The sequence below is a fragment of the Lynx rufus genome, unplaced genomic scaffold, assembly GCF_022079265.1.
Source record: "Lynx rufus isolate CCGP_SWC_20201006 ecotype Redwood Valley unplaced genomic scaffold, mLynRuf1.p SCAF_9, whole genome shotgun sequence".
NCBI classification, from domain to species: domain Eukaryota; kingdom Metazoa; phylum Chordata; class Mammalia; order Carnivora; family Felidae; genus Lynx; species Lynx rufus.
In genome coordinates this window covers 60,580,848-60,607,346 of record NW_025814897.1, presented here as the reverse complement: position 1 = coordinate 60,607,346, position 26,499 = coordinate 60,580,848, and the positions used below count along the sequence as shown (strand labels likewise).

Genomic DNA, 26,499 nt, shown 5'->3' with positions numbered 1-26,499 from the left:
GGTCCAGTAGTATTAGGCTCATTCACTGAAATGCCTCATTTCCTGCTTATAAGGCCCCATACTTTCTGTGTCAGGAAATTTATTTTGATATAGATGATCTATTGAGACTGTAATTCAGTCATCTTTATATTTCTGCCACCCTTACAGTCCTATCCTGGGAATGATTTTCAGCAGTCTGTCTTCTGGCTGCAGAAAATTAGAATCCCTTTTAAAGCTACCATGGAGGACCTCTTCTTTTTGCTGTTATAGTCCAGGAGTAAGATTTTTTTTTAACTCCAATCTTCTTCATGGGTGGGGGAAAGTCTTATTAGCTTAAAGATTAAGTGCAAGGTCTTTAGAATTCCTGTACACAGACTTTTTTAACTAATGACACTAAAACCACTATGTATCACACTCTGATGTTTTAACTGCAAACTAGTAGTTCAGCTTTCTAGAAACCATCTCAGGACCTCACTTTGTGTCAGGCTCAGATAATTCAATAGTTACCATGTCTGTGGAGCAGAAGAAGGCATTATTTGGAATATGCTTGGATGTCTGTGCCCTGAAGATAAAGTAGTAGAGACAGAGACCATCATACCCCTTCCAGCTCTTGATGTCAGTGCAGCCATGGAATGTAGGAATGGTCATGCTACATTGACAGAGATTAAAATGAGAAAAGGTTCCAAGTTTAGTGCTGCTATTGAGAAAAGGTAAAAATGACAAAGCCAAAGGATCCCTACAATCCTAGATTGGGTGTCTAATATCCAAACTTAATTCTGCTAACCCTCATAATGGACTTTTCCAGCCTCAGGGCCTGTATGCAATGTTTTTGTTTTAACTGCCCAAGGCTGCTTGTGATTTTGAACACAATCATGTCAGCTGTGGGTTCCTGATAGACGTTGGTGGACCCTCAGAGACATACTGGCTCTCTGATAGGAACCTCTTGTTATTGGGGTGGAGGGTAAAGTGGGCAGAGGGACCTAGATAACACAGTTGCTTATTTAGTACAAGATTTGTGACCCTGTTGTGTAACCTTGTCATATAGCACAAGCTATATAGCACAAATGACCTCCTCTTCCAAAGTGGCCTGTCAAACTAGACTCTGAAACCTTTGGTTGGCTATTATCAGACATAATATTCTAAAATGGTAACTATAGGGGTGTCTGGGTGGCTCAGTCGGTTAAGCATCGGACTTCAGCTCAGGTCACCATCTCATGGTCCGTGAGTTCGAGCCCCACGTTGGGCTCTGGGCTGATGGCTCAGAGCCTGGAGCCTGCTTCCGATTCTGTGTCTCCCTCTCTCTCTGCCCCTCTCCCGTTCATGCTCTGTCTCTCTCTGTCTCAAAAATAAATAAACTTAAAAAAACTGCTGAGGATTCAACTCAGTTTTAAATAAATAAATAAATAAATAAATAAATAAATAAAATGGTAACTATAAACTCATGATTTGTTATCCTTGCTTCTGGACCTCAATGGGCAAGATCTGTGGCCTTCAGACAGAGATCTGAAGTGGCCTCCTCCTAGTTACTGATAAGCACAGGGTTATGAGTTCTTAGAATCCATGCTACAGTGGCCAATGCAAATACATCTAACAGCAGAAACAAGTTTTCCTGCTAGAACTGCATGTATCAGGTTCACAGTTCCTCACCCTGCCTCCTGCCTCTGAGTTCCTCCTTCTCTCTTGTCTCAGTTCATGAAAATGATACATAGAAATGACAACAATCGGGTGCCTGGGTGGCTCAGTCAGTTAAGGGTCCAACTTCGGCTCAGGTCACGATCTCACAGTTCATGAGTTCAGGCCCTGTGTCGTGCTCTATGCTGACAGCTTGGAGCCTGGAGCCTGCTTTGGATTCTCTCTCTCTCTCTCTCTCTCTCTCTCTCTGCCCCTCCTTCACTCATGCTCTCTCTCTCTCTGTCTCTCGAAAATAAACATTTAAAAAAATTTTTAAAGATGGGAATGCAAGCTGGTGCAGACACTCTGGAAAACAGTATGGAGTTTCCTCAAAAAATTGAAAATATAACTACCCTATGACCCATAAATTGCACTACTAGGCATTTATCCATGGGATACAGGTGTGCTGTTTCGAAGGGACACATGCACCCCCATGTTTATAGCAGCACTATCAACAATAGCCAAAGTATGGAAAGAGCCCATATGTCCATCGATGGATGAATGGATAAAGAAGATGTGGTATGTGTATGTGTATACACACACACACACACACAATGGAGTATTACTCAGCAATCAAAAAGAATGAAATCTTGCCATTTGCAACTACGTGGATGGAACTGGAGGGTATTATGCTAAGTCAAATTAGAGAAAGACAAAAATCATATGACTTCACTCATATGAGGACTTTAAGAGACAAAACAGATGAACATAAGGGAAAGGAAACAAAAATAAAATAAAAACGGGGACAAAACAAGAGACTCATAAATATGGAGAACAAACTGAGGGTTACTGGAGGGGTTGTGGGATGGGGAATGGGATAAATGGGTAAGGGGCACTAAGGAAACTATTCCTGAAATAATTGTTGCACTATATGCTAACTAATTTGGATGTAAATTTTAAAAAATTTTTTAAAATTAACAAAAATAAAAAATCCATGTCTGTATTTAAAATTTTTTTAAAAAAAAGAAATGACAACAATCACTAAATTACCAATTATGTGGATGGCTATAGATATAAACAAAAAGTTTCAAATAACTCTATTGTGGCTTTTTCTATTAGATTTGAGTGGTTATTTTCTACCAGGAATATTCCTATTTTAATTTTCCATGAAATTTTTAGTTGTTTTAGAACTGAACAAGCCAAGGACAATGCTAGAGCTGAAATGGGACGCCCTTCAGTTTCTGGGTAAAATTTCCCCTGGAAATTTGCAAGCAGCTTTGGGAAAATCTCCACAAAAAACTTAATCTCCTCTCTGAGCTTCACCCTTGGAAACAGCCTTCTGGACCATGTGATCTAGACAGAGCCATACCTCATCACCAAGGCCTCTGATATTCATCCTGACTTCATTCCATTGCAGTTCACCAACTGCTCATTCTCCCCACAGGCCTCAGGTATTTGGATCTCTCAGTCTTCTCCATTCCTGGGGATCAGCTCTCAAGATTTTTTCTTCTTCCTTTGTCTTTCCTACTCATTTATTCAATATATACCAAGCACGTATTATATGGTAGACACTGTTCTTGGAGCTGGGGACAGATCAGTGAACAAAACAGTCCCCAAATCCCCAGTCTCATGGGGCTTATATCCTAGCAGATCACCTGCATTGCAAGTGAGTGGCTGTTCCACCTTTACCACTGATGCTTGAGAAACCAGCACTATCCAGAAGTTATACTGAGCATCTTTCCTAAGTTTAACAGGACCAAACTTACTTTCAAGTTCAAAGCAGAGACACACATGAAGAGAATCAAGAGAAAACTATGACTCCCTAGACTACAAATAAGTGCTAGATAAATTCAGCATGTTCATTGTCATCCTATGTGTTTCTCACTCTCCAACCCCTGTTTTCTACTTCTTGTTATGTGAACTGGTCAATACCAAGTTTGGGAGAAGACCAGTGTTAAGGTGAATATAGTTTATTTACATCTAACCTTATATGTAATAGGAATATATTTCTTCCTTAGGTTTAGAAATGGGGGCTGAGGGGGGTGGAATCCAGTGAGGAAAAGAGAGAGGTGCCTCACAAATGGGTATGCACACACATCCTCTCAGTTGCTGTGGTTAGGTCCCCTAGGTAAGGAGATGTCACAGTATATGAGTCTGAAATAGTTTGGCTCTAATCACAGCAATGAGAGGATTATCAAGGTGGTACTTAAATATACTTTTCAATGGTCTCAGTCCCCCAAAATTGTAATTATAGAAGCTAATAGTGCCCCCCACGAAATGCTCAGTAGTAAAAACTGAATCATTGAACCCTCAAACATTAACTCTCCCCTGCTCCAAGACCCAGAGTGCCCCACAGGGGTCATGTACCATTGGATCCTTCTGCTCTTCTAAAAGACATCAACCCTTTTATGCTGGAAGTGCTTTAGGAGGCTCTGACGTATCTTCTTAGACTTGATACAGTAAACTATGGGGTTCATGATAGGCGGGACCAAGAAATGCAGGTTGGCCATGAGCACTGCCAGAGCAGGATAGCTGTGCTTCTCTACCCTGTGTAACACAGACAGCCCCAGTTTGGGCAAATAAAAGATGAGAACAACGCAGAGGTGTGAGACACATGTGTTGAGTGCCTTGAGCTGTTCCCCGGGTGATGCAATGCCCAGTACTGTTTGTAGGATCAGGGCGTATGAGAGCACAATGAGGGAGGAATCAAGGCCCAGTGAGAAGAGGATGGAGACCAGGCCAACCAAGCTGTTGATCTGGGTGTTTGAGCAGGCCAATCCCACAAGGTCACAGTGCAGGCAGTAGCAGTGAGAAAGTACACTGATCTGGGGGAAAAGCAGGCGCCGCAGGAGGATGGGTCCTGGGAGGTTGAGCAGGACAGCCCTCACCAGGATGGCAGCCCCCACCTTGGCCATGGCTGAGTGGGTAAGAATTGTGGCATAGTGCAGAGGTTCCCGGATGGCAACAAAACGATCAAAGGCCATGGCCAGCAGCACACCAGATTCCACATAGGTGAAGGCATGGATGAAGAACATCTGCGCTGCACAGAGATCAAAGGGCAGCTCACGAGCACCCAGCCAGAAAAGCCACATCATGGTGGGAAAGGTAGAGGCACAGAGGCCTAGATCGGAGGCTGCCAACATGGACAGGAAGATGTACATGGGTTCACGTAAGGCTGGATCCGTGCAGATCAGGAGAAGAATGATACCGTTACCCAGGATGGAAAACACACAGATGAGGTTGATGGGGATAGAAACCCAATAATGAGAGGCTTCCAGGCCTGGAAAGCCAGTGAGGAGGAAGGTAGAATGACCAGAAGTGCTGGTGTTGCAGGAGAACATAGTGTTTCCAGGAAGGAGTTGTCCGCCCTACAAGTAAGAGGCATTCATTTATTTGACCATCACTTATAAAGTCCCTACTAAGTGTGGGATGGAAAGGAAGAGCTGCCCCATAACCCTTTCTTAGGCCACGAAAAAACCTCATTCCTCTTAGAAGCCCTATTCCCCTCCATTTCCTGGCTAATTTGGTCTTCTCTTTGGATACAGTGACAATGAATACATTTTAAGAGTTGATTGATCTCTGCTTACTGCTTTAGCCACTGCATATCTTCTCTTGGACCTAGACAACCTCCTTTTTTCACTTAAGCTATACCCAAAGGTCAATCTCCAGAGTGAAGATTAAATAATGAAGAAAGAATTTTCTGTCAATGTTTAGGATGGTATTCAGAATAAGGAGTATAGACTCCATTTTTATTCTTAGAGGCAGGCTTTCCACAGCCTGACATAACTGTTAACAAATACACCAGAAAGGACACATTCAAATAAAGGATGTGTTTTCAAAACCTTCCTCTGAGGAGGCTGGTTGGTTTTTCCTCTGGTGTTGTTAAGAAACCAACATTTTCTGTATTTCTTTCCTGGAAATTCCTTTGAGGCCCCAAAGAGGTTCTTTTGAATCTGTTCAATAGTGACAAATTTCTGTCCTGTGAAGATGGGTTGGCTTAGAGGAGGTATGCAAGAGTTCTTCAAGCTAAGTCTAGTAAACAAGACGGGAACTCAGATGATTCACTTTTGTTAAAACACCATCTTCCCCAGACCTATCTCCACCTCACGCTGGCTGCTTGAAGCTTGCACATTTTCTTCCGACTCTGCTTTTGAGATAGTCCTGTGGACATAGCTCTTAAATATCTCTTTCAGCCCTCTTACCATAAACACGATTATGACAGCACCAAGTACTTTGAAGTTCTCCTTGGTGTGGGCAGAAGGGTGAAGCTGACCAGTCTGAGGGTTACCACCTGAAGAGGATTAATAGTGCTCAACAAGGAGCCCAGAGTGCAGTGTGTGAAGTCCTCTGATCCCATAACTTCATGTTGCACCTTCAGGCTTTCTAGTTTCCCCAGGTTCTCTCCTCAGGACTGCATCTCCATGTACCTGCTAAGTATTTTCACACTGGTTTGCCTTATAAATTGAATGTCTCATAGAAGCCCTAACTGTAATTCCCCTACTTTGTCCCCAAAGTTTACCCTCTAATACCTGTCAGGCCTTCCTCCCATTCCTGTTATCTGTGAAATCTCCAAGGAAAACAAAAAACCTAGCATCTCTTTTCATTCCATAACTTATTCCCCAAATCCATTGTATTTGAATACACCCCCCTCCTCTCAGAGCACAATAAAACTAAAACTTGCCATCATTTCACTAGATATTATAACAGCCTCCTAACTGTCCTACTTTCTTCATTTGGTCTCTCTGTATTGATTCATTGTCCAAATTTCCATTAAACTAGCAGAATAGTTAAAAGGCAAGTATGGACATTTAAATGAGTATATGTATAGGCAGGAAACACAGTGACCAGATTTGTTATAGAAGGGTGTCTCCTGTCATAACTTTAATGATCTCCTGGCTCCTGATTCTGCAGGACCAGGTCGAAGATCTTTATACTGGATGCAGAAGGGAAGAGACCTTGTCCATCATACATTTGTAGCCTACTCAGTCAACTCTCCCCTAAGCATCATAAACATTACTACTAACATATCTTTCTATTCAGCAAATTTACCATATTTGATAATTCTTAGAATATGTTTTTTGTTGAAATATGCACAGAAAATATGCACAGAAAAACCTAAATATTGTAAGTGTAAAGATTGATGAATTTCCTCAAAGTGAACACATCTGTGTAACAAGCACCTAGATCAAGAAAACAGAACACTGTCAGCCCCCAAGAACGTTCAGAAACCCCTTCCAGTCACCCCATCCTGCCAGTGATTACCACCTTTCTGACTTCTAATACCACAAGTTTGCCTGTATAATAGAATCATTCTTTTCTATCTGTCTTCATTCAATTTTGCCTATTTGTTGAAGGAATGAACTGATGATTTGTCCTATAAGCACTAAACTGACTTTCTGTTCTCTGAAAATCACTGTGTTAGAAATGGCACATAGCAATGAAAATTCATATTAGGGATATCCTAAAGGGATGTGCTGTTTTGTTCCAATATAAGTGTGCACAGATCAACACATCAGTTTCTGATGACAAGAATAGTTGCTATCATTTATTGACCATCTGCCAGACACTAAGTAAGGATGTTATTGACAGTCATCACAATGAGTCTCAGGTTGACTAACTTCTTGTAAGCCAAATATCTGGTAAGTGAATGATCATGATCTCCACTCAGGACTGATTCTCAAGGCCACGTGCTAGTAGACAGCTTATGAAATTTTTCCCAAACTGTCAGACATAATGCATAAGACATGCATTATCTAATAGACCAGAGCCCAAATGGAAAGGCTCTTTCTCTGGAAACAACTTAGTCTACTCAGCAAAACAGCAGCTTAGGGCCCACCCAAAGCCATGTTTTCACTGACTCTCATTCCACACAGCATCCTATCATTTTGTACAAAGCTTCTGTCCACGGCAGAGTGAAATGACAACCACACGCCCACAATCACACGTGAAGAAAGTTCAGAGAACTGCCATCTCAGGTGCTTGGAAGCTTGGACATGACCTTTCTCTGATTCCTAGAGATCCCTAAATTGGTGTGATGGAGTTAAATACACTTTGCTGTTTCCCATTTTTTCCTGTTTGCCATGCTCCTTACTTCAGTGTCCTGAGTTCATTTTCTTACAAAATAATAGTAAAATTCAGAAACAATACATTTGTCTTTTATAAATGCTCTGTACACATATTCTTGCTTAATCCTCTAACCCTGTGGGATATTTTTCCATTTTCTCATGAAAAAAAATGGGAGCTCCAAGAAGCTAAATAGTTTTGCCAAGGTCATGAAGCTAGGTGGTAGATCCAGGATTTAAATCCAAGCTGGCCTAAAGACAAAGGCTATTTGCTTAATTGTTTTATATAAGAAGATGTTTTGACACTTTATAGTTACTAGATCCTTTACCCTTGAGACAATTTAAAGGCTAGTTTTTTTATCCCCTCCCTCCAACCCTATCTCCTTCCAAAGCAGATACAGGGGTTTGGGACTGGAGTGAGGTCACCCACTAGAAGTGGTCCTCAGGTCAAGCCAGCTAGGCCTCTCTTCTCCAATCATGTCCAGTTTTTCCAGCCTGTCCACAGAGATTGTGGCTTATCCTCTGGATGCAGTGGCCAAGTCACTTTCCACAACCCACCTGTGCCCAAGACCCAAGAGTGCTGCAGTGTCTGATACAAGGGAGTTTGCTCCCTCCTCCCTGATTCCAGTGCTGCAGGGTGACAAGGAGTTCACCAAAAAAGGTGTTCTTGTCATTGAAAAAGGACAAAAATACCAACCTCACCAGAGGGTGAATATAAGAAAGACTATAAACTGTTTAGCACATGGTAGGCATTTATTAAAATGTAACAACAAACAGAGATACCCTAGGATTTTACATCCATTAACTCATGAAGTCTTCCTCCTTCCGAAGCCTGTGAGTGGCATCATCACCCTACAGATGGGGAAATAAAGTCTGAAAGGTGAGGAAGCCTGTCCAGCACCACACAAAGAGTCAGCAGAAGAGAAGACCAGCTTCAAGCTCTGTCCATTTGACTACAAACCTCATGCTTCTGTCTGTTCCTTAGCATTCTCACCTCTAAAATCTTTGAAAACAATACTTATTCCTGGAGATCATTGTAAAGATTAAATAAGAATATATGCAAAGGACTTAGGACAGTGCTGGGAATGTAATAAGCACACTTAGTTTGCATATGTGAAAACTGAGCTACCAAGTAGTTGGAAAACTTGCTTAAGATCATGATGTAAGAAAGTGGATGAGCATGGGTTCAAATTTAAGCAGTCTGACTCCAGAATTCACATCCTTAAGCACGGTGTTACGCTGCTGCTTTGTGCTAGCTATAATGGTTATTAATGTTATTAGTAATTCAAATGTCAAAGAATATGAAATAGGATTACAGATGTATGGGATCTCCTCTTTTACCACCTCTGCCTCCTCTCTGATCACTTGTATGCATCAACCCGTCAACTTCCTCATAGAAAAATCCTAAGTTTATAAGGGGCCCATGTGCTTATTAACTTCCCTGAGTGTGAATTTAATTATAGGCTCATGGTTTAGGAAGAACTTTCTTCTCATAGTAGTAATCTCCTGAGTGAACAAAGGAGAAACATGATAAAACTATATCTGGAAAGAAAAAACAGGAAGACAAAAAGAGGGAATCAATGCCAAGCAGACCCTTCTTGAGGATGGGGGGGTGGTAATTCTAAATTACACTTTCTGCCTCTCTACAATCTTCCTCATTCAGGCTCCGGAAGACCATGAATAGTGCAAAGACTTTATCTTTCTCTGATGGGGGAAGTCTGTCGCCAAATGGCCTATAGCCAAACTATGAGCCACTGTAAGAAACGACCCAGCTTAGAGAAGGCTGGAGACCCTTTTCCCCCGAAACAAGATTTCTATAGCAATTAGACGTCAGTCTCCAGCACTGAAGGGTATGGAAGCCTTTAAGCCTTCGGATTTGCCAGCTGAGTCCTAGGACTGAAGAAGCCCCAAGCCTGGGACCAAGAGGAAGTTTACAGAAAAAAAGGCTGTGGCATGATACTCTAGCCTAGCAGGGACCATCAGGAGCTGGGAACCCAAGGTTTCCCCAAGCCCATGATGTTGTCATGCTTTTGCTGAGATGAGCTCTATCGCTGCTCTGCTCAGAAATAAGTTTAGCATAAACCTGCTTGGGCTGCACACCTGTAACTGGACAGTCACAAACCATCTGCAGGGTCTCCAGTTCCCCCAGAAACAACTCAGGCTCCTTCCACCTCCAGCTGCTTTCTAGCCATTTGAAGCTGCTATTATGATCTGTGAACGAATGAATGGGAGATGTATGGGGAGATTTCCTAGCCTCCATCTATCCTTCCTCCTCAGACCACATGTAAACAGATTCTCAGAGGCTATAGCTTGAATATAGGACTTAAATCCTAAAATCTATCAGTGAAATTGCAGTAAAATCTGAGTAAAGGAATAAAATTGGAGTTTCTCAAAAGGTTTTCACTTCCTTACAGATTTGGGATCCACATAGTTAAAAAAAAAATCATGATTATTAAGTAAATCTTATCCTATTAGTCTTTTATTCTTAATCTCTTTAAATATTTTTAAACAGTAGATCACACCTTCACATTTAATTATATGTATAGCCTCATTTCTAAAGTTGGCAACCAAAATCCTTGATTAGGTTTAACTGATGAAGCCTGATTATTCACAAAGAGATGCCAAGGTCTGGAATGGAGTGGAAATATGTCTAGTATTGAATGATATTAAATTTAAAGTGATAAAATCATGCCAGTGTACAGGCCTGTTTGTAAATCACTGGCACCTGTGAATGTGTTATAATCCAGCTTTCTGTGATGTTCCCTCCGGAATTAACATACAAATCTGCTGAGGGGCTCTAAGATGTCTGCAAAAGTGATCTCTCCAACTTCCTGAAACGTCTTTAATAGCATGAATAATGTATGTTCTATTAAAATCCAGTGTCTCCTCACATTAGCATATCAGAGTTTGGGACAGGTTGGCATCTTACCTGTATTTTATCCTGGGTAGGCGGGACAGAGTAGAAGTGTACGCAGTAAATCCAGACTGCCTGGGTTTGATTTCTGGCTTTACTACCAATTAGCTACATGACTCTGAGCAAATTTCTTAACCTCTCTGTCCAAATCTTCTGACCCATAAAACCTAATGTGAGTACTTCCCTTGAGTTTTGGGGAAGGTTAAACGAGTTCATCAGGATAAGGGAAGAGAAGCAAAAATAATACAAAAACAGGGAGAAGGACAAAAACATAAGAGACTCTTAAACAGAGGGTTATTGGAGGGGTTATGGGGGGGGGGGGTAATGGGCTAAATGGGTTAGAGGCATTAAGGAATCTACTCCTGAAATCATTGCTGCACTTAATGCTAAGATGTAAATTTTAAAAATAAACAAAATAAAAATAAATATGAAAGAAGTCTTACACATAACCAAAATTACCACCATGCTAGGCATTAAATATTTTTCAAATTCCGTTAGAAAAATGAGTTCATCAGGAAATCATAACATTGAAAAGATTAACTATGATCCTCTGTTACATAACTGACTGCCTTCTTGACTTGAATTAACGTAGAATGAGATAGTGACCCCTCTGTACTGGCTCAAACTAGTCAGAATGTGCTGTCTCAAGGGAGGTTTTCTGACACAGCTGGACTCCAGATTGAGGCGGAGTACATTCCCTATGCGTGTCTTTGCCCCCTAATCATAAGCCCCACAATAGGATGAAGGACTCCTGTCAGATTCAGCCTGTCCTCGGAGAAGCCACTGCAGGAGAGACCCTGGAGATTTATCTCTACTTGATTTTGCCCAGGTCTGGCCAGTTAGTTGAAGACTGAGAAGGAATAGTGTTTCCTGTCACCATGAGGTAACCATGTTTCTCAGCTCAGATCAGCAAGGAATGGTCAAGCTCAAAAGAAGGTGTTGTTTGAGGTAATCAGAACTCCTTACAGAAGACCACCCAAGCCCATGATGTTATAAGAAAAAGGATTGACAAAGGCCTTGAAGTAACACTTACCTCTCAGGTTTTGTAAGGACCAAAAGGATGGTTGTCTGTCCTAAGCAGCAGCTGCTCTGTTAGGCCCAGAGGCAGAAATGCTGATGCAGGCTGGAAATACAAGTCTCCATGCTCCACCTCCGCGCCCCGCCCCCCAGCTTTGACCCTCCAGTCCCAGCACTCACCATAGCTCCAGAGTGTGTGTCTCTTCTCATCCGTTTCTCTGTTTGTGAAAAACATTTTTTGCTGTGTCAATAAAGACCAACATTTTATAAACCTCCTGGTAGAAGTAAGGGAATAACAGGTCTTCTGGGATCCGAATGCAAATCCAAGAGATTTTCATAGTTGAACTTCCTGAAACCCCTGAGTGCTGGGCCAGGGTGCTCTGGGACTTGGAAGGAAGCACCAAACAGTAGTACATGCTGATGATTGTTCACAGGGGCGCACCAGAGGAATATTCAGTTGCCCCATACTGAGCACCTTCCCTTCCCAAAGAGCCAGCCCCATGAATAGCCTGGTGACAGGTGGGGACCAAGAGAGTAGAGATGAGGACACACACACTGTCCTGCTGGAACACCAGAGGCCATGAAGAATTTCCATTTCTAGAGAGAATAAGCCCAAGCTCTTTCCAAATTCTGCCAGAGAGAAACCAGGCAATGTAGCCAGAAATGTGCATGAGTGCTTTATACATATGTGTCAGAGAGGAGGAAAGAAGTTCTCTTTTCGCCTGTACCTAGGGAATGAAGGTGGTTGAAAATGAAGCTATAATGAGGAAGCAATCTCTCTCTCTCTCCTGGTAATAACCTTAGAGGTCACACATCAAGCATGATGGAGTAGAAAAGCTGGGATCTATTTCTGGATCTGTCTCTTATCAGCTGTGTGATAATGAGCAAATTAACTCCTTGAGCCTTTTAGGCTTCACTTGTAAACTGGGAATAATGGTTATTTCATGGGATTGTTAGAATTATGCTAGACTATGAAGGCACTCAGAAAAGGTCTTGGCACATCATATAATTTCCATACATACTCTCTTTCCTTTCCAATAGGAAATTGAGAACAGGCTTCAGTGATGTCTTAATGCCCCTACATTGCCCATCCAAAGGTCACTTTTCCCCCACCACTCATAGAGGGTTTCTTTTGGGGGGGGGGAGGGGGAAGAGGTTAAATAAACTTATTGGGGGATACATTTGGATTTACAGAAGAGTTACAATACAGTTTCTATATTTCCCTCCCCTAGTTTCCTTAGTGTTAACAAATTACATGAACATGGTATATTTGTCAAAACTAAGAAATTAGTAGTAGTGTATCATTACTAACTAAAGTCCAGATTTTATTTAGATCTTGACAGTTTTTCCATTAGTATCTACTTCTTTGGTCCTGGATCCAGCATAGGGAACCACATTGTAATTAATCATCATGTCTCCTTAATCCAGCCTGGTCTGTGACAACTTCTCAGCTTTTCCTTGGTTTCCATGACCTTGAGAGTCTTGAAAAATATTGGTCAGTAATTTTGTTAAAAGCTCTGACGTTCTAACTCACTAACTTCAGCCATCCTTTCCTCCTTTCTCACCCCCCTGGAGAGGAGGACAATGTAGAGGTGCCAGGCTATCCTGCAGGGTGTTCTGACTCCTCTTTACTCCCCTCCAGGTCTCCATATGTCCTGCAGATTCAAGAATGGGACATTTCAGGGTTCTGTCTGCTTGAGGTCATTAGCAGTTCCTGAGGTTTTCCTGGAGGTTCTCCCAATTAGGAAACCAAACTCTGTCCTCCATGGGCTGCACCCCAATGTAAGACTTTCCCATTTCTATCACATCCCTTTTTTCATTCATTGAAATTTTAGACATTTTTCAGGTTCTTCTCATGCTCCAAGCTCTAAAAGGTAAAGAGATCATTTTTTAATGGATTCTTAACTGTGTTGAAATACTGACATCTCTGATGAAATCATTTCTTTAGCTTTCCTGGCATTGCATTCTGAGAGGCATTCTTTGCCTTAAAATAATAAATATGGCTAATGCCAGGTTGTCTCTCAAATCTGGCATTGGAGGGAAAATGATAAATGGAGGTAAATTGGTGAAACCTGAGACCAATTCCATTTGCTCATGAGAGATTGATCCCTGTTGTGTTGATTCCAAAATCTACATTATCCAACAGTCTTTGAAATGGTTCACAATATTGGAGTTCCTTTTATTCACTGTGCTTTACCTAGAGATTAATCAGGTACCAATCCTATTCTTTAGTAGACCATGCCTTTGAAAGAGTAAAGCATGTGCAAAACCTAAAACGGACTTGACAGACAAGAGAAAAATAAAGAAGTCTTTATATAAATAAGATGGTGTTTGAGTTGGCCTTAAGATCTGGAAATAAAAGGCTTACCAGGATTATATTAGTTAAGAATATTGTATATGGAATCAAACAGGGTTTAAACTCCTTATTACTACACTAAATACCCCGTCCCAGTTACCTAGACTCTAAATGCATCAATTTTAATTAGTCATGGGTAAACAAGAAGACCCATTCTATGGATATTGATCGGTCTCTGCCCCAGGCACCTATTGCTATTCAGTGAGCTCCTGTACAAGTGTCCATATTAATAGTTGTAAACAAGGAAGCCTTAGGAGAAACCTATGCTCAGGCAGAACCTCTATCCCTACTGCTATGGATACATACATTAAAGGACAACTCTGAGCCTGATTTTTCACTATTTCTAGGAGAGTCTAGACAGTCTTCTAGTGGCACATTAATTGTATTAAACTGATTTGTATTGCCCTTACAATATAGGTGGTAATATTCCATAGACAGATTCATTTTCTTTCCTACACTGCTTCTGCCAACACCACCATTTTAGATTTACACCATCAGGATATCCCAAGAGCATCACTGGCAACCAAGGAACTGATTTTGTAATCAAAGAATTCTGTTAATGGGCTTGCCCTATGGAATGCATCGGTCTTACAATATACACCATCAGGCAGAAAAAGTTGACCCAATAAAACTATGAGATGCCCTGCTGAAGGCTCAGGTGTGACACCAATTTGGAAACCCCACCCTATGAGATAGGAAGGTTGTCCTATAAATTCTGGTACATGATCAAAATCAACTAATATATGGTTGCATTTTTTCATATGCACTATATACACACACTTTAAAGAATCCATGGGGGGAGGTGTAAGTGACCCCTATCACCATCAAACAAGTAACTCATTTATAGAACATTCTTTCCATCTTCCAACATAGGACTCAGCCCTGTTTTAGAGGGTGTAGTAAAAAAAAGGGGGGGGGTTGAAGGGGAGAGAAGACCTACCAGAGTAAGCAAACTTGGTTCTAATAAACTGGAATTTGCAACTATCCCCTGGCTCTATGGGGCTTCTTCAGCCACTGATTAAAGAAGCACAGGATGGAGTTTCTATACTGGCTGGAGTGACTTATTTCTAATACCAAGGAGAATTTAAGTTGTTGGTACATAATGGGGCAAGGAGGATCTTGCCTAAAACCCAAAATATACATTGGAAAGATTCCTACTTAGGATTGCCTGATAACAATAACCAGTGCATTAAAGACAGGAACATTAAGGATACTGATCCTTCAGGAATGATTTGGATTACCCACCAGGGAAAGAACACTGAAGTACTAAACGTACTGGCAGTGAGTAAGGGGAATTTGGAATGAGTGGCAATTTTGATCTTCTAGACAATACCAAGTTGGGGACTGTTGCAGCATATATATGTTATATTGATCTGTGTGTATATTATTGAACATGTACAAAGCAACCCTGTGGTGTGTATATTAATATCTTTATTTAATAAATAAATTGTAGCTCAGAGGGATGGCACATGGCTGGTAAATAGCAGGGTTAGCACTGAATCCATGTCAGCACTATCATGAGATCTATGCTCTTTTCTTCCCCACCCCACAGCAGCTTGCTCGGTGCCTATAGGAATGAGTGAGGGTAGTGATGTGAAGTACTCATTTTCTGAGTGTCTGCTAATTCACATATAGGTTTCTTTTTCTTCTCCTCCTCCTTCTTCTTCTCCTTCTTCTTTTACTGTTTCCACTTTTCTTTCTGGAACTATGTTCCTGGAATCAAATCATTACAGTGATACAATTTGAATATTAGATGTCACTTGATAACCTTCCACTAAGCAAATTCTCATAAAAACAGAACTGTAATTTACAAAGAGGCATGAAGTGTTTTTAGGTTTCCTAATCTATACAAAATATTAAACAAAGTTCAACTGATGTTTTTAAACTTAAGTTATACAGGGACCAAAAAAAAAAATCTGAGTTGGAAGGAATTGAGAATCCTAGCCTCCTCACCCTTCCTTTTTTCTCCTTCCTCCTCCACAGCTTGTGACCACATCCCTACCAGCTGCCCCTACAGCCTCTGCTTGAGCTGACAGGGCAGCCTGTCTTCTCTGGGCTGTCACTAAAATGAGATTCTTCCCTGCACATTTTAATTCTCATACATCTACTTTGTCACTTCACTCCATTCAGCCTCAGTGTCCTCTCCTGTAACATGAGTTTAATAACTCCTGAATCACTAAATTGTTATGTGGCTTAAATAATATAACCTGAACATAGCAACAGTATTCACAATGGTCAAAAGCTAGAAGTCACCCAAGTGGCCACTGACAGATGAATGGGGAAACAAAATGCACATACAGACACTGGAATATTATTCAGCCTGTAAAAGGAAAGAAAGTCTGTCATGTTATTCACAACATGAATAAACCCTGAGGACATGGTGTTAAGTAAAATAAGCCAGTCACAAAAGGACAAATACTGTATGACTCTACTTCTATTGGGGCACCTAAAGAAGTCAAATTCATAGAGATGGAAAATTGAATGGTGGCTTTCAGGAGCTCAGAGGAGGAGATAATGGGCAGTTATTGTTTAATAGGTAACAGAGTTTCCAATATGATGAGATGAAAAAAGTTCTATGGACGATGCTGATCTGATGGTCACACAATGAGGTGAATGTATTTAATACCACCACTGAACTATATACTTAAATGATTACGATGGTAAATTTCGTTATGTAATTTTACTATAATTTTACTACAATTTAAGTAATTGCAATTTTTTTGCAATCTAAGAAATAACTTTTTACTACAATTTTTACTATAATTAAGAAATACAATTTACTACAATTTAGGAAATAACCTGTGAAAATCCCTAGTTCAGTGACAGGTACACAGTTGGTGCTCAATAAATGTCAATTCCTTTCTTACCACTCACTGGTGTGATACCTGCCTTTGGGTCATGCAGTATAAATCCTTCACCCCTTGATGTTAAAAGAATATCAACGCTCTCCTGAAAAGGACTGGTTTCTGGAAGTAGGAAGCACAGGATGGCACTTTAGGAAGAGCTCCAGGCACTCTTGTCGCCATCCAGACCTCCTTAGGAGCAGCTCCCACACGTAGGCACAGCATAGGGCTGTGGAGCGATGGTGACCAGCGTCAAAGAAGGCAGCACGAATCCTCCATCTAGTAGATGCTGAGGACCATTAGATACTGAGGACCTGGGAGGGAGCGCTCAGCAAGGCTGAAATGCTGAAGAGCTTTCGCTTAGTGTCTGCCCGGGGCGTCTGAGCCTCCTCCACCCACTGCCCCTTAGCTCCGCCCTGCGCATCACCCTCTCCTCCCAAGCTCCTCCTACTCCCTGCCCCTCGGCCCGCCTCCCTTTCAGACTTGCCTCTGAAGGAAAATCGAAAGTGAAATAGGGAACTTGCCGCCAGCTGCGGACTCCCCTGAAAAGGTGAGTGACTTGCCCAAACCCAAGCGCCCCAGCCCTGGCTGGGGGACATCTCCCCCTTGCCCCGGATCTGAGGGTCCCCTTCCACCCAGGTCTCATCCCTAGAGCCTGGGGTCCCTGTTCTCCCTTCTCCGCAGAGGGACTGGTCTCGATCAGCCCAAGCCCAGCGGTTCCTCCCGGGCTGACAGCCTGCCTGGGAGGGGGCCTGGCTGTGTACGTGACTTCCAAGTTACAGGAAAGGGAGAAGGGGCGAGGGCTGCCTTACTGCTGCTGCCTCCTGGGCAGGGAGAACAGGGCAGCAACCTAGCCTGGAGCGTGGTCTAGGGCAGCCCAGCGTGGGTAGGTCCGCAGTCCTGGAGACCCTCCTCTCCACAGTTCCCTTCTGGGAGGGAGAGGGGCAGTGTGGTAGATAGGTCTGGGTCTGTGCCCCAGAGGCAATGAGGACAGTTACCAGGTTCCGGAAGCTGAGAGGAGAGCCCGGGAAGCGCTCTACCACGTGGGTGAGTGGGTGTGAACACGTACATACACATACAAGCACATACATGTATACGTACTACACGTATATGTACACACTTGTAAACATATTCTTATGTATGCAGTCCTGTAACCTGTGCATAATGCCTGCCATTATCGCGCAGACTAACGAAGACGTACGCAAAGCACGCAGCACCTCCTGTAGCGCATGGAGAGTGCGTGGTAAAAGGCCGCACCTGTTACCACGAACTGCTTGGCAGTGCACTGGCACCCGACATGGGAGAAGACGCACAGGAAAAGCCCAGGGGCCGAGGGTTTCAGTAGCGGTGGACCTGATGAAGATGGAGTTGCACACAGCTCTATCTCTGAAGTTCCCCAAAACAATCTTGCTCTCTTTTGGACACCGAGTTTCCCCGCTGTCTGGCTGGATCAGTGGATGAGACTAGGGAGGAGAAGCTCTTGTTGCTCAAGTTAACGTTCTCATCTTATTTTCACACCCTCCGCCTCACTCTTCCTCAGGGTTTCCTTGGGGTTGCTTTTTTTTTTTTTTTTTCCTCACACAACCCTTCTCATCTTCTCTTTTCCTTTTCTCCCCTCCTACTAGGCTTCCGCAGGCTCTCCACAGGGCTGCCTCATAGGAACGTTACCGCAATGGCCTCAGCAGCGCGCCTGGCGATGATGTGGGAGGAGGTCACTTGCGCTATCTGCCTGGATCCTGTCGTGGAGCCTGTGAGCATTGAATGTGGCCACAGCTTCTGCCACGACTGCATCTCTCAGGTGGGAAAAGATGGGGGCGGCGTCTGCCCTGTGTGTCAGCACATCTTCTTGCTCCGGAACGTCAGGCCCAACTGGCCGCTGGCCAACATGGTGGACAACCTTAAACAAATTGACCAGAGTGCCAAGGAGGGCATGCAGCGGGAGCGGTGCGAGGTGCACGGAGAGAAACTGCACCTGTTCTGCGAGGAAGACGGGAAGATCCTTTGCTGGGTGTGTTCCCAGTCCCAGAACCACCGTAACCACCACATGGTCCCGATTGAGGAGGCTGCTCAGGAGTACAAGGTGAGGCCTCAGCACAGAGGCAAAAGCATGTAGAAGGAGAGGCATCCCTGGTGGGTGCTTTGTTCCCCAGAGCCGGGGAGGTGGAGTCACCTGTGGAGTTGAGGTGTTGGGGAAAGGAAGGGTGCCTCCCACCTTCCGTGTCTAACTTAAGCCAAGAACTGCAAACTTGGTACAACTTTCTCATTTCCCAGGAGTGGGGAATACACTGAGGAAATGATACAAGAATCACATTTCCTTGTCTCCTGATTAATTAGGAATGAGCATGCCCCCTACCAACAGTGTGGCTCTATGTTGTAAGAAACATTAGGCTTTCTCCAAAGTCTTTCCATCCACAGAATTTCCACCCCAGTCAGACTGTAGTCTCCCCTCTTTCTCAGCACTCAGTCTTTTCAAAGAACCAGCCTGGTTTTCTCCTTCCTTATACCACCCCACCCCACCCCACTTCTTGGTCTGATTGGGCACTAACCTATCGTTCTCTACAGGAGAAGCTCCAGGTGGCATTAGGGAACCTGAGAAAAGGACAACGGTTGGCGGAGGAGTTGGAAGTGGATATTGCAATGAAGAGAGCAGCCTGGAAGGCAAGAATCATGTCCTAAAAGGAATCTCAGATCAGAAGCCAAGGCAGAGTCCAGCGTCCCAGACTCAAGGTGTAACCATAGCTATGCCCATCTGAGGAGTGATAGTCAGTATATCTCACTCTCCAAGAACCAGCTATCCTCTAGGCCTCCTGACAGAGAGGAATAAAAAGGACAGAGCTCCCAATCAGATAGAAAAATCAAGAGTCTTAGGAAAAAGTGCTGAGAGGAACAAGCCATACCCTAAAGCTCCTGCTCCCTGAACCCAGTCTTAGGAAATGACAGAATCACTGCCTCAGCGTCTGGGACAGAGGTCTCCCAGGAGAGATGCCCGATGGCCAGGCCTGTCAGTAAATGACAAGGGCTGTGAGGAACAGACTTAAGGGAATGACCAAGATCAAATGTAGAAAAACCAATCTGACCAGGTGGTTGCTTAACCACATCCAGATCACTGTTCCAAAGTAGAATGGAGACCTAAAGCTTGTTCTATACCCATAACTTGGAGGCAGGGTAGTCAGGGATTAGAACAGTGGAGGGAACTCATGGCCTGTAGAGCCCAGAAAGGGAAGATTTGGGATCAGAGAAGGATGAGTCAGGCTGTGGTGGCAAAAGGAGTCATCCTGTGTTGTAAGGTGACCTTCCAGTCACCAGCAGGAGAGGACAAGCAGAGATTATCCCAAAGACTCCCTTTCCTCAGGACTTCAGAGCAGTGTTGTGAGCCTGTCTTTGTGAGGTTGTTGGGGGTAGGGATGGATGTGACTGTCTCAGGAACTCCCTGAGAAATGAAGACACGGGGGCACATTTGGGTACTGAGTGGGTTTTGAAAGTCTGCTACCATACATATGCGACTGTAGGACAGCTACAGTGTGCCCCCCCCAAATAATCCCATTCCCTTCTGAGCCCAGAAGCCTCACTCACTTATCTCCCCAGAAAAATTCTGTGTGTGTGTGTGTGTGTGTGTGTTTGCTCTTAGACCCAGAGTCTGAGTGATGAATCTACAGGGAATAGAAACCGATATGAGTACCTTCATTCCTGAAGCTTAGGAGATTTTGATAAAAACCTCTCTCTTTCCATTTACACCAAAGAGTCAGGTTGAGACACACAAACTGCGGATTCACACAGAGTTTGTGCAGCAGCAGAACTTCCTGGCTGCAGAGGAACAGAGACAGCTACAGAAGCTAGAGATGGAGGAGAAGGAGCAGCTGAGAATCCTGGGCGAGAGGGAGGCCACACTGGTCCAGAAGAGCCAGGCCCTGCAGGAGCTGATCGTGGAGCTGGAGAAGAGGAGCAGGGGCTCAGCCCTGGAGCTGCTGCAGGTGAGCCATCCCCCTCCCTGAGGTTCAAGGAACAACTGAAAAAAGGCTAAACCCGGTCCCTGGAATATTCCCAAACTGGAATTCAGACCCATGCTTGGTTTGCGCTCAAGTCATGGGAAAGGTGCAGAGTTAGGAGGAAATATTCCATACAGCAATTCAAAGAACCAGCCATCCCAGGTGAGTGCCTGCTCTGACACCTTCCAGGTTCATGACCTTGAGAAAGTTCCATAACTTTTCTGAGTATCAGGTTTCTCCTATGTTAAATGTGTACTATAAGGTTACATATCTCAAGGGATTTTTGTGAGGATTAAATGAGAGAAACCACAAAAGCTTTTACGTGAGCATTTGACCATGAGCAGGTTTTCATAAATGCAACTAAAGACAGTGCCCTGGAAATTAAGAGACAGTGGCCCATCCCCAGCCCTGCCACCAATTCGCTCCATAATTCTAGGTTAGTCCTTTCCTTTTCCTAGACCTAATGTCTCCATCTGTGATACAAGTGGAGGGAGTGGACTGAATAACAAGGATCCCCCAGTGTTAGTCATAAATGTACCCTCTTCCCACTTTCTGCTGCTTCTGTGAACTACCCAAACCTGTTGGCATATGTTTGTTCTTTACATCTCACTCTTTCACCTGAAGAAATTTAGCTTAACAGGAAATTTGTCCTAAGTGATAGGAGCCAAGAAATCCTGCGTTGATAAGTTACTGATTTTTTTCTAATTTTGTAACCACTGCCGATTCTTAAATGGCACATAGTATCTGCCTCTGTGTACTCAGGCTGTCACAGCAATACAGTGAGTTGGATGCCGTTATCCCCATTTCATAGATGAGAAAACAGAGGGGCAGAGATGTTGAGAAACTTAGACACTACAGCTAAATAACTTGACCAAGTTCACCCAAATAGTAAGTGGCAGAGCTGAAATTAAAATGAGCACATAACTATTTTTTAGACACTCATTGATGTGTGTGCTACTTAAAATCCTCTCGCATCCCTTAATGTGTTTGCCTCGTTTGGGGAAACTATTGACTAGCGGGGTCTCTAAAGTCCCCTCTGCTCTAACCTTATACAGTTTTTCTCTTCCCAAACTTGCCAGTGTCTCTGTCAGATGTGGTCATGAAGCCATTTTTTTTATTTGTTTAGTTTGGTTTGTGCAAAAAAGGCTTCCTGGATTGGCTTGACTTGGTAGGCCCTCTTATTGTCTAAATCTTGCTTCTGCCCAACACTGAGCCACACTTTCTAATGCACTTTTGACTGGGCCTAGGAGTGTGCCAATTCCTGGGTAAGGGTTCCCAAGCCCTGCAACAGCATATTCTCAAGTATTTGATTTCACATACATATGAGAAGGCAGCATTAACTCCAACATAGAACAGAGCCTTTCCTTCCCCCAAATGCAAGCCTGCAAATGAGATAGAGCAGTTTCTGTGCATCCTGACTTGGCCATTCTTTCCCTGTGACTGCCTCTGGGACTCAGCCAGGCTGGGCTACTTGTTCCTTTCCACTCTTCTTCCAGGAATCGGGGCTTTCTAATTTGTCCTCTGAATCAGAGTCCTTAAACTGGTCATCCTTCTCTTAGCTATAGGTCACACCCATGGTGGTTACCCTGGTTACCCCACAAGCATCCACACCCCTTCTGCTTCAAGCTGGTCAGAAATGTCTTTCAGGCATTGGCCCCAGAGGAATGGAGTAAAGCAGTGTCCTGTGGGTCTTGGGGGCTGGGGGGATCACCTAACCCACAGAAATGAGGTCTAATGGTAAACCAGTGATTCCAGAATTTACTCTCTTTTCTCCTCAGGAGGTGAAAAGTGTCCTGGGAAGGTAAGGAGTTTTCTTTGTAAGAGGAAGGGGCAGGGGGGTGCCTGGGTGGCTCAGTGGGTTAAGTGTCCAGCTTTGGCTCAGGTCATGATCTTGTGGTTTGTGGGTTCGAGCCCCACCTTGGGCTCTGTGCTGACAGCTCAGAGCCTGGAACCCACTTTGAAGTCTGTATCTCCTTCTCTCTCTGCCCCTCCCCCACTCACACTCTGTCTCACCCTTTCAAAAATAAACATTTAAAAAAAAGGAGGAGGTGGTAGGAAGCACATATACCTGTGGAAAAGGTTTTTGAGTTAGAAAAACATGCACTCATTTCCCCCCCATTCTCATTCCTATTCTCAAATACCCAAACCTCCGTAAAATATTTTCTGTTGTGAAGCTAATTAACAGACATCTTGGTGAGCTGCCGAAAGTAATTATACTATATCATCCTTACAAAGTGAAGCCCCAACCAACAGGGAAATTTCTATTAAGTTCTGAGTCTACAGCCAGTTATGAATCTCCTAGAAAGAGCCAGAGAGTGGGGCGCCTGGGTGGCGCAGTCGGTTAAGCGTCCGACTTCAGCCAGTCCGGGAGTTCGAGCCCCGCGTCAGGCTCTGGGCGGATGGCTCAGAGCCTGGAGCCTGTTTCCGATTCTGTGTCTCCCTCTCTCTCTGCCCCTCCCCCGTTCATGCTCTGTCTCTCTCTGTCCCTAAAATAAATAAACGTTGAAAAAAAATTTAAAAAAAAAAAAAAAGAAAGAAAGAAAGAGCCAGAGAGTAAGACCCATGATATGGGGAGACGCCTTTAGGTTCCTTACAGAAGTGATTCCATCTGTATTAGATGCCTTGTGATAAAATGAAACTGTAAAACAGTGAGTGCCTGCTGACCTCAGGCTTGGAGAGGAGATACAAACTATCCATAGCTGCAGGGGCCCATGTAACCAGTAAGGCCTAGAAAGGAACTAAATCCTACCTCCTTTTGCCTCCCACCCCCACCCCCCAGGGATCCCAGCAAAGGAGGTTTTTGTAAATTTGCATTGAGTGAAATTTTCATCCACAAGGGAGGTTATAGTGTCAGGGTTCAGGAGGGTGAGGTGGGAGTTGGGGACAGGGTCTGTAACTCTGTTTGCCTCAGGAGTGAGTGTTGGAACCTGAAGAATCTGGACATCACCCCTCCAGACCTGAGGAGTGTGTGCCTCGTGCCAGGACTGAAAAGGATGCTGAGGACTTACGGAGGTGAGGCGACCACCAAGAGACTGGGACTGGGGAACGGAAGTGGGTGATGAGGAAGCAGAGTCCCAGAGTCAGGGAGAGAGAGCAGGTCAGGGTAGGTGAGGCAGGGACAGGTAGAGAAGGTGGTTCCCTCAAAGGTCAGGCCTGGCTGGGGGTCATTTCCTTCCACAGTGAGGCTCACAGATACCTCCTTATCCACAGCCCCTCATCCTCATCCCCAACCAGAGACACCAGGTTCCTGATTCCCCACACTCTCCCAGCCTGACTCTGGTCCCCTCTCTGCAGTACACATCACTCTGGATCCGTACACAGCCAATCCGTGGCTCATCCTGTCAGAGGATCGGAGACAAGTGAGGCTTGGAGGCAGCCGGCAGGAAGTGCCTGAAAATGAGGGCAGATTTGACACTTATCCCATGGTCCTGGGTGCCCAGTTCTTTGACTCTGGAAAGGTTTACTGGGAGGTAGATGTGACAGGAAAGGAGGCCTGGGACCTGGGTGTTTGTAGAGACTCTGTGCGGAGGAAAGGGCATTTTTTGCTCAGCCCCCAAAATGGCTTCTGGACAATTTGGCTGTGGAACAAACAAAAATATGAGGCTGGCACCAGCCCCCAGACTCCCCTCCACCTTCGGGTGCCTCCGTGCCAAGTTGGGATCTTCCTTGACTATGAGGCCAGCACTGTCTCCTTCTACAACATCACTGACCACGGCTCCCTCATCTACACTTTCTCCGAATGTGCCTTCGCTGGACCTCTGCGGCCCTTCTTCAGTACTGGTTTTAATGATGAAGGAAGTAACTCAGCCCCTCTTGTCCTCCGTCCATTGGGGGTGGGTTGGTAGGGATCCTCTGACCACTGGTAGCTCCCCCTCTGTGGGTGCCCTTCTCAGCCACTGACCCTGCCTCATCTCCGCATGAACTCTGAACCACTTTGTCTCTGCAGACCTGTCAGGACACCAGCAAGCAGACTTTGGCAGGGACTTCACTGAAAATTTATGTCAGATGACCTTCACCATCAGCGTTCCTCCCTAGATTGCTTTATAATTCCCTCTATGAAACAAACTAATTGGCCCAAATCTTCTGGATCAACCAAAACATGTTTCTGCCTTCTTTATGTGACTCAAGTCTCATTTTCTCCTCTCCATCGCTAGGCCTTTAGTCAGATCTCGGTTATTTACCTTTGCAGAGTTTGCAAAGGGGCTTCCTTTGTACGTGGGGCCTCAATCTAACCCATTCGATCCTTGTTCTCCTACATCTAGGATTATTGTTCCAATGTACACATATATAAGTGGCTCCACACCACCTGTAGAAAAACAGCCATACTTTGAAAATAAAGGCTGAATGATCCAGACCTTAGACTTCCACATTACGTATCCAGCCTGCTGTACTCCCCATCCCTGCCATGCTCTCCCAACCACATCTTGTTGATATTGGAGTTGGTTAAGGGGCGCATCAATCTAAATCGAAGGGGTAATGGTTTTTTGATAGGTCAGCTTGGCTAGGCTATAAGCCATCAGGTTTTCAATCACTAATCTAGATATTGCTGTGAAGGTATTTTGTAGGTGTTATTAAAAGTCCATAATCATTTGACTTTAATGGAGATTGTCCTGGATAAATTGGGTGGGTCTAATCCAATCAAGTGAAAGACCTTAAAAGCAGAACTGAAGCTTCACTGAAGATAATCCATCTATGAGTAGCAGCTTCAGCTCATGCCAGAGTTCCAGCCTGCCCCTCCTAATGGCCTGCCCTGCAGATTTAGGTCCTGCCTTGCCAGCCCCCACAATTGTATAAATGCAATAAGTCTCTGCATGTCTCCTACTAGTTCTGCTTCTTTGGTTGAACCTGATTGGTGTGAAGGCCAGGACTCAGGTAATGGCATCAGCTGGTGACAGCACTTTCTTGAATTTAAGCTCTTAAGGTTGGAATGAAGCTCTACACCCAAGCAATAGCAGGCTGTGAGAGAACCACTATTCTTCAAGCAACCTGATTCTTTGTCTAAAATAGAATCTCAGGGGGAGGCGGGGAAGATGACAGAGTAGGAAGACCCTAAGCTCGCTTCATCCCATGGATACAACTAGATAACACCCACATCAGCATAAATAACCCAGAAAATGACCCAAAGCCTGGCAGAACAAACTCCACAACTAAAGGCAGAGAAGAGGCCACACTGAAGAGGGTAGAAAGGGTGGAGATCAGTCGGGAGATAAACAGATGGAAAGCTGGGCCCTCCACAGGAAGAAGGGAGCCAGTGGCACAGAGAAGGGCAAGAAGCAGCCTCTACCACACTAGGAAACCTGCACAGGGAAAACAAATTCCCATAACCTTTGGCTTTGAAAACCAGAGGAGTTGAATTTCATTAAGTTCTTACAACCAGTGGGACTTAAAGCCTGGCATTTTACAAATCAGCTGACTTAGCTTTGGGAGAGACAATAGGAAGCTGAGTGCCCGCCTTAAAGAGACAGTGGGACAAACAACCCTCAAAAATACAGCATAGAAGCAGCAGTTTGAAAAACATCTGGGGCATATGGAAGGGAGACTTACTCCTCTCAGAGCCTGTACCTGAAGAGCAGGGTATGCTGAGGGACTCATCCAGGAGACACCATTCACCGGCACATCTCTCTCCCACAATGCCCAGAATAAACATGGCAATCTACAAGAAACAACATGATGCCAACACTCATTACCTAACTTGCTTATACCAAGTCCCACCCACCCACATAGCAGTGGG

The 26,499-nt window shown here is 44.1% G+C and overlaps 2 protein-coding genes across 3 annotated transcripts; one reads left to right on the top strand and one right to left on the bottom strand.

The window, feature by feature from the left end:
* Positions 1-3,977: 3,977 nt before the first annotated feature.
* On the bottom strand, positions 3,978-4,931 carry LOC124504855 (olfactory receptor 51H1-like). Its single transcript, XM_047070449.1, has one exon. It carries the CDS (start codon positions 4,929-4,931, stop codon positions 3,978-3,980), a length of 954 nt encoding a protein of 317 aa, XP_046926405.1.
* Positions 4,932-17,289: 12,358 nt separating this feature from the next.
* TRIM21 (tripartite motif containing 21) lies at positions 17,290-24,865 on the top strand. Of its 2 annotated transcripts, none has more exons than XM_047071483.1 (7): positions 17,290-17,332; positions 18,408-18,862; positions 19,345-19,440; positions 20,523-20,753; positions 22,547-22,569; positions 23,680-23,780; positions 24,063-24,865. In XM_047071483.1, exons 2-7 carry the CDS (start codon positions 18,455-18,457, stop codon positions 24,611-24,613), a joined length of 1,410 nt encoding a protein of 469 aa, XP_046927439.1. In that variant the 5' UTR covers positions 17,290-17,332; positions 18,408-18,454; the 3' UTR covers positions 24,614-24,865. The 2 variants fall into 2 exon arrangements, with proteins under 2 accessions (XP_046927439.1, XP_046927440.1); XM_047071484.1 differs by lacking the exon at positions 17,290-17,332 and adding an exon at positions 17,402-17,829.
* Positions 24,866-26,499: the final 1,634 nt, after the last annotated feature.

What these genes read in the sequence shown, in the direction of transcription:
- TRIM21 (XM_047071483.1), top strand. Translation starts at nt 18,455, where the DNA reads ATGGCCTCAGCAGCGCGCCTGGCGATGATGTGGGAGGAGGTCACTTGC. An exon ending in AGGCTGCTCAGGAGTACAAG is followed by an intron (nt 18,863 to 19,344) that starts GTGAGGCCTCAG and finishes CGTTCTCTACAG; the next exon opens with GAGAAGCTCCAGGTGGCATT. An exon ending in GTGAAAAGTGTCCTGGGAAG is followed by an intron (nt 22,570 to 23,679) that starts GTAAGGAGTTTT and finishes TGTTTGCCTCAG; the next exon opens with GAGTGAGTGTTGGAACCTGA.
- LOC124504855 (XM_047070449.1), bottom strand. Translation starts at nt 4,931, where the DNA reads ATGTTCTCCTGCAACACCAGCACTTCTGGTCATTCTACCTTCCTCCTC.